The sequence below is a fragment of the Salvelinus namaycush genome, chromosome 41, assembly GCF_016432855.1.
Source record: "Salvelinus namaycush isolate Seneca chromosome 41, SaNama_1.0, whole genome shotgun sequence".
Taxonomy (NCBI): domain Eukaryota; kingdom Metazoa; phylum Chordata; class Actinopteri; order Salmoniformes; family Salmonidae; genus Salvelinus; species Salvelinus namaycush.
In genome coordinates this window covers 19981010-19994896 of record NC_052347.1, presented here as the reverse complement: position 1 = coordinate 19994896, position 13887 = coordinate 19981010, and the positions used below count along the sequence as shown (strand labels likewise).

The window sequence follows — 13887 nt, the reverse complement described above, 5'->3', positions numbered from 1 at the left end:
TTATTGTGAAGTGGAAACGTCTAGGAGACACAACGGCTCAGCCGCAAAGTGGTAGGCCACACAATCTCACAGAACAGAACCGCTGAGCGCTGAAGCGTGTAACGCATAAAAATCGTCTGTCCTCGGTTGCAACACTCACTACCCAGTTCCAAACTGCCTCTCGAAGCAAAATCAGCACAATAGCTGTTCGTCTGGTACTTCATGAAATTGGTTTCCATGGCCGAGCAGCCGCACACAAGCCTAAGATCACCATATGCAATGCCAAGCGTCGGCTGGAGTGGTATAAAGCTTGCAGCCATTGGACTCTGGAGCAGTCGAAACACATTCTCTGGAGTGATGAATCACGGTTTGGCAGATGCAAGGAGCACGCTACCTGCTCCAATGCATAGTGCCAACTGTAAAGTTTGGTGGAGGAGGAATAATAGTCTGGGTCTGTTTTTCATGGTTCGGGCTAGGCCCCTTAGTTCCAGTGAAGGCAAATCTTAATGCTACAGCATAGAATGACATTCTAGATGATTCTGTACTTCCTACTTTGTGGCAACAGTTTGGGGCCTGACAATGCCCCGTGCACAAAACGAGGTCCATACAGAAATGGTTTGTCGAGATCAGTGTGGAAGAACTTGACTGCCCTGCACAGAGCCCTGACTTCAGCCCCATCGAATGCCTTTGGGATTAATTGGAATGCCGACTGCGAACCAGGCCTAATCGCCCAACATCAGAACCCGACCTCACAAATGCTTTTGTGGCTGAATGGAAGCAATTCCCCGAAACAATCTTACAACATCTAGTGGAAAGCCTTCCCAGAAGGCTTTGGAGGCTGTGATAGCAGCAAAGGGGGGACCAACTCCATATTAATGCCCATGATTTTGGAATGTGATGTTTGACGAGCAGGTGTCCACATACTTTTGGTCATCTAGTATAGTCTTTATATGAGAATTGCCTGTCTGTTTACATTATAGTGCTTATATTTAGCTTTATTTAGGGTTGCAAAATTCAGGGAACTTTCAATAAATTCCCTGTTTTTTCAGAAATCCTCACTTATTCCCTCCTGATTTGCAACCCTAGCTCTATCTATCATAAACATAAAGGGCTTTCATAATTTACAGAAGGCTTGTGAGATAAACAGGAACTGAAGGATATTTGGCTCATCACAGGTGGTGAAAGTTTGAACTAAAGCTGTTTAATGGCAAGCAGTTTTTAGCCATAATATGTGTACACTACCTTTCAAAAATTTGGAGTCATTTAAAAATGTCCTTGTTTTATTTAAAAATGTCCTTGTTTTAGAAAGAAAATCATTTTTTTTTGTCCATTAAAATCACATCAAATTGATCAGAAATACAGTGTAGACATTGTTAATGTTGTAAATGACTATTGTAGCTGGAAACGGCAGAATTTTTTATGGAATATCTACATAGGCGTACAGAGGCCCATTATCATCAACCATCACACCTGTGTTCCAATGGCACGTTGTGTTAGCTAATCCAAGTTTATAATTATAAAAGGCAAATTTATCATTAGAAAGCCCTTTTGCAATTATGTTAGCACAGCTGAAAACTGTTGTGTTAATTAAAGAAGCAATAAAACTGGCCTTCTTTAGACTAGTTGAGTATCTGGAGCATCAGCATTTGTGGGTTTGATTACACGCTCAAAATGTCCAGAAACAAAGACCTTTCTTCTGAAATTCGTCAGTCTATTCTTGTTCTGAGAAATGAAGGCTATTCCATGCGAGAAATTGACAAGAAACTAAAGATCTCGTACAACGTTGTGTACTTCTCCCTTCACAGAACAGCGCAAACTGGCTCTAACCAGAATAGAAGGAGGAGTGGGAGGCCCCGGTGCACAACTGAGCAAGAGGACAAGTACATTAGAATGTCTAGTTTAAGAAACAGATGCCTCACAAGTCTGAAAAAGAGCTGATGTGAAACAATCTGATGTGATTGGTCAAAAGACCAATTAGTGGAAAAATATCAGAATTTGGCTGCCTGTGTAAACGCAGCCATAGAAGAAGCAAATCAATATCTGGTTTCAAAAGGACTCCTACCAAAGAGCAAATCTTTACTGTATGATGACAAGTTTAATCTTTACCTTACGATAAATATTTTGAGTATTTACTTCCTCCTTCTCTGATATTTACACTGCATTACACGTATGCATTGTCTTTTAAAATATTATTTACATTTCATGACACTACTTACACATCATATACTAGGGCTCTCCAACCCTGTTCCTCGAGAGCTATCATCCTGTAGGTTTTCGCTCCAACCCTAATCTAGCGCACCTGATTCTAATAATTAGCTGGTTGATAAGCTGCACCAGGTTATTTACAACTGGGGCTGGAGTGAGAACCTACAGGTGGGTCGCGCTCCAACCCACATTGACAAAACTAAGCACATTATGAAGGTGTGTATTTCTTTGACAAATTGCACACGGCAGGGAAGAGGGCAGTGTGTCTAAGGTGTGACATGAAGGGCAAAGGCTAGAGAGGCTGTCCCTCTGCCTGCAGTTGCACACCAGTTCTAGGCTTATTCTCACTCAAGGATGTGGAGGCACATGAGTGCAATGTGACTCAGCTAGGTGTCAGGTGTGGCTTTAAGTCAAAGCTAGCAACATCATTCTGTTTCAGTTCAAAGTCAAATCTCAAAGCTAGCAGGTAAGCACCCCTCACCCAGTATATTATTTCCTTGAAGAGCAGTGTGGAATGTGGTGTAGATATGAATTATTGGATGTAGCTGTTGTTCTCTATGTTTGAATGGAGTCTCTGTCTGATTTAGTGTTGAGTGTCCTATGCGTTTGTCTTTTATCAAGTCTGTATAATTGGTTGTGTTAAAAGGATTTTGTGTTTCTTTTAACAGAAGTCGAAACAGAAAGAACATCGGAATTAACGTTTTATCAGGTACCGTGTGTGTAGATCCTACATAGCTATATTCATGTATTTAAATATTAGCTGGCTTTATGGCAACTTGTTGGTATCAAACCAGTCACACAGGTTTGTTATTACCATGTCATTTATTGCCTACTCTGGTATTTCCTGTTGTATAACATGCTGTCTTTATTTGACTGCGTAGTATGTTTACGTAGAACCTGTCCTCTCATTAGTAATCCTTTAGGTTACGTATCCTGCAACCTGTAGTTAATTACCCTGGGCAAGGGTGAAATCCCAGCCCCCAACACATTGGGTCCCATGACTCCTTAGTTCAATAGTCTAACTGTATCCTCAATAGTTATTGATATATCCTATATTCTGGTTCAGAGGGTGGACTCTATACACACAATAGCCCGGATAAGTATCCAGAGTATTTGTTTAGTTTGACCACATGGCTAATTTGTTTCTCTGGATGGAAAGCATGTCCTGTGAACTCAGGATCTTAGTGACAACCACTGCCTCAGTCACTTCAGAAGTCACTAACCTAACAGAAACCTAAGCTTGTCTTATTGACTTTGATTACTGTTATGACAACCACATAATATGCATGACTAGTGAACCAATGAAATGGTCCGCTGATAGAGAACTAGCCTCGTCAGCAGATGTCTGCCCTCACCCTAAAACCTGTCTGAGTTTATGATTGACCAGTATTCCTCGTGCTAAAATAATCATTGTTAACTTCACGAATACATAATAATAGTAATTAGATGTGTTTGCCTGTTCTTAATAAACTTATAAACAGTCTTTCCTTTTGACAGGCCAAATGACGTGTCTTGGACCAATTGGGCACCGGCGCCTGATGGGCATTCTCCTGCTGGGCTGCTTGCTGACCTGTCTACTGTACCGACCTGCTATCACCTGGCTCCCTGTCCTGGCCAAGCACTTCCAGGCGGAGCACAAACAGGACGTTACCGTGCTGGTCTGGCACTGGCCCTTTGACCATCCCTTCAAACTGAACTCCTGCAGGTCCTTGTACAACATCGAAGGCTGTCACCTGACGGCGGACAGAGAGCTGTACAGTCAAGCGGATGCAGTTCTCATCCACCACAGAGAGATCGAAGAGGATTTATCCAACCTGCCCCAAGAACAACGGCCCTCCTTCCAGAAGTGGGTGTGGATGAATTTCGAATCCCCGGCACACACCAATAGAATACCTGGCTTGGAAGATCTGTTTAATGTGACTTTGAACTACAGGCAGGATGCAGACATCAACTTGCCTTATGGATCTCTCGTCCCTCGGACTAAAGAGAGGGAGGAGTTTGTCCCGCATAAAAACCGACTGGTCTGTTGGATCGTTAGCAACTGGAACCCAAAACACAAGAGGACTTGGTACTACATGGAGCTGCGCAAATTCATCAGGATTCACACCTACGGGGACCCTTTCAACAAAAAGGTATCTCTTAGTGAATACAGAATGATCGTGGCCAGCTGTAAATTCTACCTGTCTTTTGAGAACTCCGTCCATAAGGACTACATCACAGAAAAACTTTATAACGCTCTCAAGTTGGGCGCTGTTCCTGTGGTCATGGGCCCGACAAGAGGGAACTATGAGAAGTTCATCCCTGGAGATTCCTTCATCCATGTGGATGACTTCCGCTCGCCCAGAGCCCTGGCCAAACACCTCCTCTTCTTGGACGAGAATGAGGAGATGTACCGTAAATACTTCAAGTGGCAGAGGATCCACACAGTCCGCATCAACAGCTTCCCCATTCAGAATGCCTGCAACAGCTGTGAGTACATCAGAGGCCACCCTGAGAATCAGATGGTTGCTGAGCTCTATAAATGGTTCTGGGAGGAGTGATGCTGAGACACTTGGAGCAAATCTACTACAAATAAACAATATCCACTACTCCATAGTCAGGGATGGGGGGAACTGAGCAAAATGTATCTTTTACACAATGGCAGAAGTGCCAAAAATTATATTTCATTAAAGTACATTCACCGAACTTTCCCCACTTGAACAATTAATGGGGCGTTGCAAGTAATTTTAATATTTTTTACTTTTCTTCTGTCTTTTGCTACTGCTCTATCACATGTTAACTGATGTAAACAGTGTGGTGGTGACAACCAACGCTATCTGCCTGTTTACTATTGGGTCGTTCCACTAATGTTGAAACTATTCCTTTTTGTTAAATAGAACATCTAATAGTCAAATCATAGAGTAAAAGCAGATTAGCTGGTTCTCTTTTTGGCTGTTTCGGGGTGAAAAAACTGAGCGGGTCGGGCAGAACACGTCAACCGTGTTACTCATAGAGAGACAGGCTTTCATTCAATTGCCATTCCCTTTTGCAACAACCTTCCATTCCCCTGTCACAAGTGGATGTATGGCTTATTTAAGAAAAAATCATCAGCCCTTTTACTTTTTTTGACATTTAATAGGCCCTTAATATAGTCTTTCATTCTTTTGAGATGAGGGAAAATGTTTTTCTTTATAGTTGAACATGTGCTCTTTTAGACAAACTGTTAAAATTAGGTGAAATCAAAAGTTATTTTTGACAAAATTACACTTCTCAAAAGGCACCAAATTGGTGGAAAGACCCTATTAACATTACTGTGAGAAAGATTTGGTTTTGAACTGTAATACCTGTTGAGAAAGTCTGGTTACTGTTGAAGGTATTATAGCTCTCCTCCCTCTGGTCACTAGAATAGACTCTGAGAGATTCCACTGCGATCAGTCCTGCTTTTAACAAACCATGTGATTGGGAAAGTGATAAAGGGTAATATATGGTAGGTCTCACTCATATACAGGTAGTACTCCCTGTACTGTCAACAGTTGTTAGGCAATTACCTTTTACTGTACTATGGTTGCTAGGTTGTCACAATGAATGTGTCATGTATTTTCACACGTTAAGGGACCTTGTTCGCTCCACTGTTAGGCAACAGGGATTGATCACAGAAGACTGAGATTCAGTGTATGAATTAGGAAAATATTAATGTAGTACAGTGGTCTCCAGCACAATGACATTACTAAACCCAGTTTACACACCTGTTCCAATACAATACAATGCGGTAGTTTGAGACTCCACTCTTTACTGCCACCCAAGGGAGTTTTAAAGACGTAAATTAATATATGTTGCAGTACATCTGGCGACCACTAGACAGCACTGCAACCCCACTGTACACGTGCACGTTACGTTGTTGAAAAACCATTTGCATCAGTGTGAATATGAATATTTATATATGTGAGAAAATGAATACCATTTGTCAAATGAATGAATATCTGGGCTCAAATGAGAGGTTGGAGAAATGGTGGAGATTAGCTTGTTGCTTAATGGTTTAATTGAAACCTGCCGCTAATTAGCTATGGCTATAATCACCCAAACTTATGAACAACTCCATGATTTCTTCTTCGGCTCTTTCAAATGTAGAGAATAGAATGTGGCCCTGGGAATGAGTGTAAAATGACTGCATTATGAAGAACTCTTAAGTCTGCCCACAACTTTCACCCATTCTTATATCCCTTTGCCCTTTGAAGGATCCCTTCTAATGCTTTATTAACTGTACAGTACATACAGAAAACCCCTACATTCTTCTGCGTGTTTCATTATGTTTTGGTCATGGAAACTATTAGAATATCACTTTCTACCTCCTATTTCTATGTTTCCGGTCTATTTCTATCTCCGACCTCCACGAATGTCGGTTAATTTCCCATATTGATGTCGTCATTACCTCACTATGTGGTAACACATATGAGATAGATGACAATGCTTACTCTGAGACTTAGTCATGGGACTGGCTCTGTGGTTTTCAAAAAGGGGTAGAATACATCTACAGACGACTCTGGGTTTGGCAGATACCAGGAGAACGCTACCTGACTGAATGCATAGTACCAACCGTAAAGTTTGGTGGTGGAATAATGTCTGGGGCTGTTTTTCATTGTTCGGGCTAGGTCCATTAGTTCCAGTGAAGGGAGATCTTACCGCTACAGCATACAATGACATTCTAGATGATTCTGTGCTTCCGGCTTTGTGGCAACAGTTCGGAGAAGGCCCTTTCCTGTTTCAGCATGACATTGCCCCCGTGCACAAAGCAAGGTCCATACAGAAATGGATTGTCAAGATTGGTGTGGAAGAACTTGACTGGCCTGCACAGAGCCCTGACCTCAACCCCATCGAATGCCTTTGGGATGAATTGGAATGCCGACTGCAAACCAGACCTAACCGCCCAACCTAACTAATGCGCTTGCGGCTGAATGGAAGCAAGAAGAGTGGAGGCTGTTATAGCAGCCAACTCCATAATAGTGCCCATGATTTTGGAATAAGATGTTCTATGAGCAGGTGTCCACATACGTTTGGTCATGTAGTGTACCTGTCCATTACTGATGGCTGTCTCCTACCAGTCCCTTCTCTGTTATCCTTTCTTCTTGCTGCTCTCTCTCCTCTCTCTCTTCCCCCCCCCTAGGCTGTAAATTATTGAGCTCTTTCTTTCAAGGGGACCACTCCCTCATCAGATCTGTGGGCCATCGAGTTTGCTGCTTCACCGCTCCTTCACCCCCAGCAACAGCCGTCCCCACGTCACCTCCTGACATTGAAGAAATCACATGTCCCTCACTTTCTTTTCTACCACTCTCTCTCGCGCGCTTGCTTGCTGTAAATTTAGCTCTCTCCTCCCTTTCAACTTTCTCCCTCTCGTGTGTTACTTCCCCAACCTCCCTCTTTTTTCTCTACCACCCTCTCTGTTTTTCTGTAATGTCACGGCTCACTGCTGAGTGTCACTGAGTTGATGGAGAGGAAAAAAAATGGAGGAGTGAGGCAATGGAAGGAGGGTTGACGCAAGGGTGTGTGTGTGTGTACATTTTGTGAGAGACTTGAGAAAGAGATGAGGGAACGAGTGGGGGAGGGAGCTTCTGTCTGGTGTGGTAAAATGTTACAGCTTGGTGAAAAAACAGCAGACAGTCAGTCAATGCACCTCCCACTACTATAACTACTACAGTTCCATGTAGACTGGTGCTACACACACACTTCCCAAGTGATGTTCACTTACAGTCCCCCAAAATACCCCCCTCTCCAAAACACATCCCTTTCTCATGTCCATCCTGGCAAACCTATGGTTAATCCAACGTATTGTTTAAAATGTTATCAGCAACCTCTGACAGGGATAAACACTTGTTTGATGATTACATTACATGGGATAATACAATTTGAACAGGTTGTTTCCATTCTCCCTTTTCATATTCATCTCATTACATCTCATTCTGTTGATCTATTTCATGCTTTAGTGTGTAGTTCAGAACTCTAACTCTGGTAGATTAGTAAATGCCTGTTTTGATTGTACAGAGAACACTCTCTCTCTTTCTCTCTCATATTCAATTCAAAGGGCTTTACTGACATGAGAAACATGTTTACATTGCCAAAGCAAATGGAAAAGACAAACAAAGGAAACATTACACTCTCTGTAACGGCTGTCTAATTCCTCCTCCTCGGATGAGGACAAGGAGTAAGGGTCGTTACACTCACAAGTTAAAAGAATATAGACATTTCAAATGTTATATTATTGGCTATGTACAGTGTTGTAATAATGTGCAGGTAGATAAATATAGGTTGTATTTACAATGTTTGCACTCCACTGGTTTCCCTTTTCTCATGGCAACGGGCCAAAAATCTTGTGACTGCGGTATTTAGACTAACAGATATGGAAGTTTATCAACATTTGATTTGTTTTCAAATTCTGTGGGTTTGTGTGATCTGTGGGAAATATGTCCCTCTGAGGAGGCTGGTGGGAAGAGCTATAGGAGGATGGGTTCATTGTAATGGAACAGTATCAAACATATGGAAACCATATTCCATTGATTCCATTTCAGCTATTACAATGAGCCTGTCCTCCTACAGCTCCGCCCACCAGCCTCCTATGCTCCCTCACTCCCCAGACAGTCCTTGTTGTGTTGGTTTCATTGTGTTCCTGGCAGAAAGCAGTGAAGCAGACCCTAACAGTCCATTTTAGAAGCTGCCACTGTCTCTGATCTAAAACACAATCAGTGAGCCATTTTGCCTGCGTCCAACAGCAACATCAAAAAGTCAATACACGACTGCACTGTTTAATACGATGATGTTCACGTGTCATCTTTCTTTATCTGGAAGGTCAGTCAATAGCATTGATTCAATCACCACCAGCAGGACAAAGGCAGAGACACAAAAAACAACTGTCCACAAAGCAAACCAAATGCATATAAACAGCACTAATACCACAAATGGGGACGGTGTCAACCGGTTCTAGCTCTTTTGGCCCCCACCAACCCCCGAACAAGCCATGATACACATACAAACATGAACCTACAAACACACACATATAAAAGTGCCTGAGTGAACACACAACCAGGTGGGGATCAGATGATTGTATGTACAGGTAACTGTCAAAACAAAGGACCACCATCCACCAGAACAGCTTCAATGCACCTTGGCATACATTCTAGAAGTGTCTGGAACTCTTTTGGAGAGATGCAACACCATTCTTCTCTGAGAAATTCCATCATTTGGTGTTTTGTTGATGGTGGAAAAAACGCTGTCTCAGGCACCGCTCCAGAATCTCCGATATGTGTTCAGTTGGTTTGAGATTTGGTGACTGACACACACACACACAACCTTTAAACTACAAATGCTCCTTTGAGACCCCTCTTTCAAAGTCACTGAGATCTCTTCTTCTAGCCAGGGTAGCCAAAATAATGTTCAACTGGGCATTTTTATACATGACCCTAAGCATGATGGGATGTTTTAATTGCTTACCTAACTCAGGAACCACCTGTGTGGAAGCACCTTCTTTCAATATACTTTGTGTCCTTCATTTACTCAAGTGTTTCCTTTATTTTGTCAGTTGCCTGTACGTAGGCTTGGCCTTACGTTTTCTGTGAATTTGTGTGTGAATCATGTTTGCAGAAGGGACAGATGTCCTCGACCACCAAAACCACCTATTTGGTGTGAAATGTTGTTTTGGAGCTCCATGACAGCTAATCAAACAGATTAACAGCAACAAACAGCCGACGGGATCAAAATAAAGCACAAACAGACTGAGGGAGGAATTCAAGGCGGGAGGCTGCTTGAGCCAGTTACACCCCCAACCTGTAATAGCTATGAAAGCTACAGGGTAAGCCTGTTCTAGGCTTGCTGAGTTTGGTTGTTTTGTTTGAGAAGTAAGTCTGGTAAACATTCATCACCGCCTGTCACCTATTGAGCATTGTAAATAAATATGGACACTTTTGCATCAGAGCCTCTTGCCTCCCGCTGAATCTCTGCCCTAAGACCGCATCTCTACGGTACCTGTTCTACAGAAGTACAGAGAGAGAGAGAGAGAGGAGAGAGAGAGAGAGAGAGAGGAGAGAAGTGAGAGAGATAGCGAGAAAGAGAGGCCACCAGCAGAGCAGAGCAGAGCAGAGCGGTGTAGATCGGAGTCGAGGTAGGAGTGCCCCAGCTCCTCTGATAGGTGATGATCTGTAAAGGAGGAAGTGGGAATTGGATGATCTGGTGTAGGTTATTAGTTGAGCTCTGTTAGACCATGTAATAGTCTCTGTGCGCAACAGGGGGTCTCTCTATTCCACCAGCCCACTGTAGCCTGGATGACACCGCAATATGGGAGATACTCACAGCTCCACAACAAACACAAACATGCAGGATGGCTGTTTACAGGTGTGTGTGTGTGGGGGGGTGGGGGGAGGTGTGTGGCTAGCGCCACGGTGCATTTGCATAAGTGCTGATTCGGGTCTCCCGATCCCCACAGCTCTGCATTTCTTCACACCTTCCTCCTCTTCCTCTCTGCCCTCCAATCTCCATCTCCTCTCCTCCTCCACTTGCTTGCTTTCTCACCCTCACCCTCAATTCGTCACACATGCTTTTTCATTACACCCCTCTACCTACTGATGGGTAAAAACAGCTTGAGGTGTGCTGCCTCTAGCTCGCCACCGACAACCCGGCGTGGTGAAAGTGAGTGCTTGACAGTTATGAGACAGCTGGCAACCTCTGTGACTTCAACGTGAGCAGAGCAGAGCGCTGCAGAGGGGTGGCTACAATGGAGTGGGCTGGCTGCGGAGTGGTGGCTACAATGGAGTGGGCTGGCTGCGGAGTGGGAGGCCGGGAGCCACAACGGAAGAGCTGGACAGACGTCGTCTGAGTGGCGAGAGGAAGTCGATTACTCACAAGAAAAAAAAGTAGCTCCAAGATAGGTCAGTAGTTGAAGAACTGGCTCTTATGAACTCTTGAGAAGGAGAAAACACAGTAGCACCCTGCTCCCACTTCACCATGTGCAATTAGGGAATAAGCAGAGGAAATGTCTCCTCTCCATTACAGTAGATTGGTGTCAGAGACTCAGAGTAAAAATAGACAGATCATGTTGATGAGTCACTCCAGGTAGGGCCGGGAGACTGGAGAGATCTTACCTCCCACTCCTCTCCTCTTTTCTTCTCCTCTTTTCTCTCCGTCCTCCACTTCAGGTGTAGAGCACCTGAGGACGTAGCTAAGGACGCTCTCAGTGGAACACAGGAGAGAAGTAGAGACGTTTCACCTGCAGCAGACCCAGCAGTAAATGTGCAGTTTAACCACAGGCCCTGGGGCTTATTACGTCAGTGTTTTTCCTGTGAACTTCTAGCTGAACACCAGTGTAATAGTGGTTGGTATAGTCTCCCCAGCACAGCTATCACATCACATCAACGCTTTTTGTCTAAGAGCTAGAAACAGGGAAACGGTGTCTGTCGTCGACATCTTGTAGACTGTGTTCCAATGTGACACACAACACAAACTTGTGCGAACACGTACATATGCACACACGAATGCATGTACACACACGCACACACATGACACACACCACACACACTCTTTCTCTCTCTTACACACACACACACACACACACACACACACACACACACACACACACACACACACACACACACACACACACACACACACAAACAACTGCAGTGCACATTTGACTGCGCAGTAATCCAGCTTTGTTTAAAGGGAGTAAATACAACAAATGAATCAATAAACAAACCCCCTGCCAGGGTATTTTATGTGGCATCTGTTTCCCATTCCTCTGCTTCGGCACAAAGGGCTGGCCGGGTGCCACGGCATTGTGGCCAAACCTCTCAGTCTGGGTGGGGTGAGGGATCTGCATTGTGGCCAAACCTCTCAGTCTGGGTGGGGTGAGAGATCTGCATTGTGGCCAAACCTCTCAGTCTGGGTGGGGTGAGAGATCTGCATTGTGGCCAAACCTCTCAGTCTGGGTGGGGTGAGAGATCTGCATTGTGGCCAAACCTCTCAGTCTGGGTGGGGTGAGAGATCTGCATTGTGGCCAAACCTCTCAGTCTGGGTGGGGTGAGGGATCTGCATCTCTCTCTCTCTCTCTCTCTCTCTCTCTCTCTCTCTCTCTCTCTCTCTCTCTCTCTCTCTCTCTCTTTTTTTTTTCTCTCTTTTTTTCTCTCTCACGCACGCACGCACGCACACACCTTTATCTGTCCCCTGCAGTTTTGGTGTCTATCTGTTAAAGAGAGAGGGAGAATGTTAGAGGCATTCTCTTGATCTTTACAGGACAATGCACTGTACTTTAGAGCAGGGTTTCCCAAACTCGGTCCTGGGGCCCCCCTGGGTGCATGTTTTGGTTTTTGCCCTAGCACTACACAGCTGATTCAAATAATCAACTCATCATCAAGCTTTGATTATTTGAATCAGCTGTGTAGTGCAAAACGTGCACCCAGGGAGGGCCCCAGGACCGAGTTTGGTAAACCCTACTTTAGAGGGAGCTGGTTCACCATTGCCTACGCCCTGTATCTCCTATCTCCCCCTTCTCCACTTCTTCACGCTCCTATTTCTCCTGACTCCCTTTCTTTGCCTCCCTGCATCCCTCCCTCCATCTTTCCTTTCCTCAGTCTATTTCTCCCCTTCTATCCCCCTCTATCTCTCTCTCTTTTCCTCATTCTCAGCTGTCTTCCGTACCTCAGGGATCTCATTAAGCCACTAACTTCAAATAAATAAAACAAAGTGCAGAGACAAAATGAGAGATCTATAAAAAAAAAACGGGGTTGTAATGAGCTTTCCATTTCCTTATTCTGGCGCCTTTCTCCCTCTCACCCCTTCACTCTCCTTCCATCTTTGTCTCACTGGCTGCCTCTGTCAATTCAATCAATCTCAAACAGGCTTCATTGGCATGACAGAGGCATTATGGACTTGCCTGAGGTTTTAGAGACAAACAGACAAAAACGGCACATTATATCTGTCTCTTCTTCCTCCCTTTCCTGTCTTTTCTTCCCCTCCTCGCCTCGACGTCTCGTCACATTCTCCCAGCCAGCCAGTGAACACCGCTCCCTCCTCCTCCTTCTTCTCCTCCCCCTCGGCCATCTTCCCCCTCATCCCCCTCCTCTGTTCAGGTCTTTTCTCTCTACTATTGTCCATCTGGACGAGCTCAGTAACAATAATGTTCTAGCTGTGTTTCCCATTAGCGCTGGAGAAGACTGCCAGTCTGGTCGGCTCGGCTCAGACACTCTCTAGTGACTCCATCTCTGTCTTCCTCTCTCATCTCTCTCTCGCTTTCTCTTTCTTCTCTCTCTCTCTCTCTCTCTCTCTCATCTCTCTCTCTCTTTCTCTTTCTTCTCTCTCTCTCTCTCTCATCTCTCTCTCTTTCTCTTTCTTCTCCCTCTCTCTCTCTCTCTCTTTCTTCTCTCTCGCTCTCTCTTTCTTCTCTCTATCTCTCCCTCTCTCTCTTATCTATATCTCTCTCATTTCTCTCTTTTTCTCTCTGTGTGTTTTTCCTACTACAGTAACAGTAGTAGGAGATTGATTACTCTCTAGGCTCCTATCTCTCTGCTTCACAAGTGGATGGGGTTGGTATCCCGGGGCCATGAGAAGTATTGGGGTTGATCCAGCCGGTCCTCCCTCTCCTTCAGAGAGCAGCTGTAGGAGATGCCTGACCCTGCTACTCTATCAAGTCAGACAACCTGGGAATCCTCTGGGAATGTACTTACTAGGAATGTACTGGGCCAGGGTAGG

At 44.4% G+C, this 13887-nt stretch overlaps 1 protein-coding gene across 1 annotated transcript; it reads left to right on the top strand.

Annotated features, from left to right (window-relative positions):
* Positions 1–3686: 3686 nt before the first annotated feature.
* On the top strand, positions 3687–4724 carry LOC120034279 (4-galactosyl-N-acetylglucosaminide 3-alpha-L-fucosyltransferase 9-like). The gene has a single exon (XM_038980783.1). The coding sequence runs from the start codon at positions 3687–3689 to the stop codon at positions 4722–4724; it is 1038 nt and encodes a 345-aa protein (XP_038836711.1).
* Positions 4725–13887: the final 9163 nt, after the last annotated feature.

Bases quoted from the DNA above. Each gene is read 5' to 3' on its own strand.
- LOC120034279 (XM_038980783.1), top strand. From the start codon at position 3,687: ATGACGTGTCTTGGACCAATTGGGCACCGGCGCCTGATGGGCATTCTC.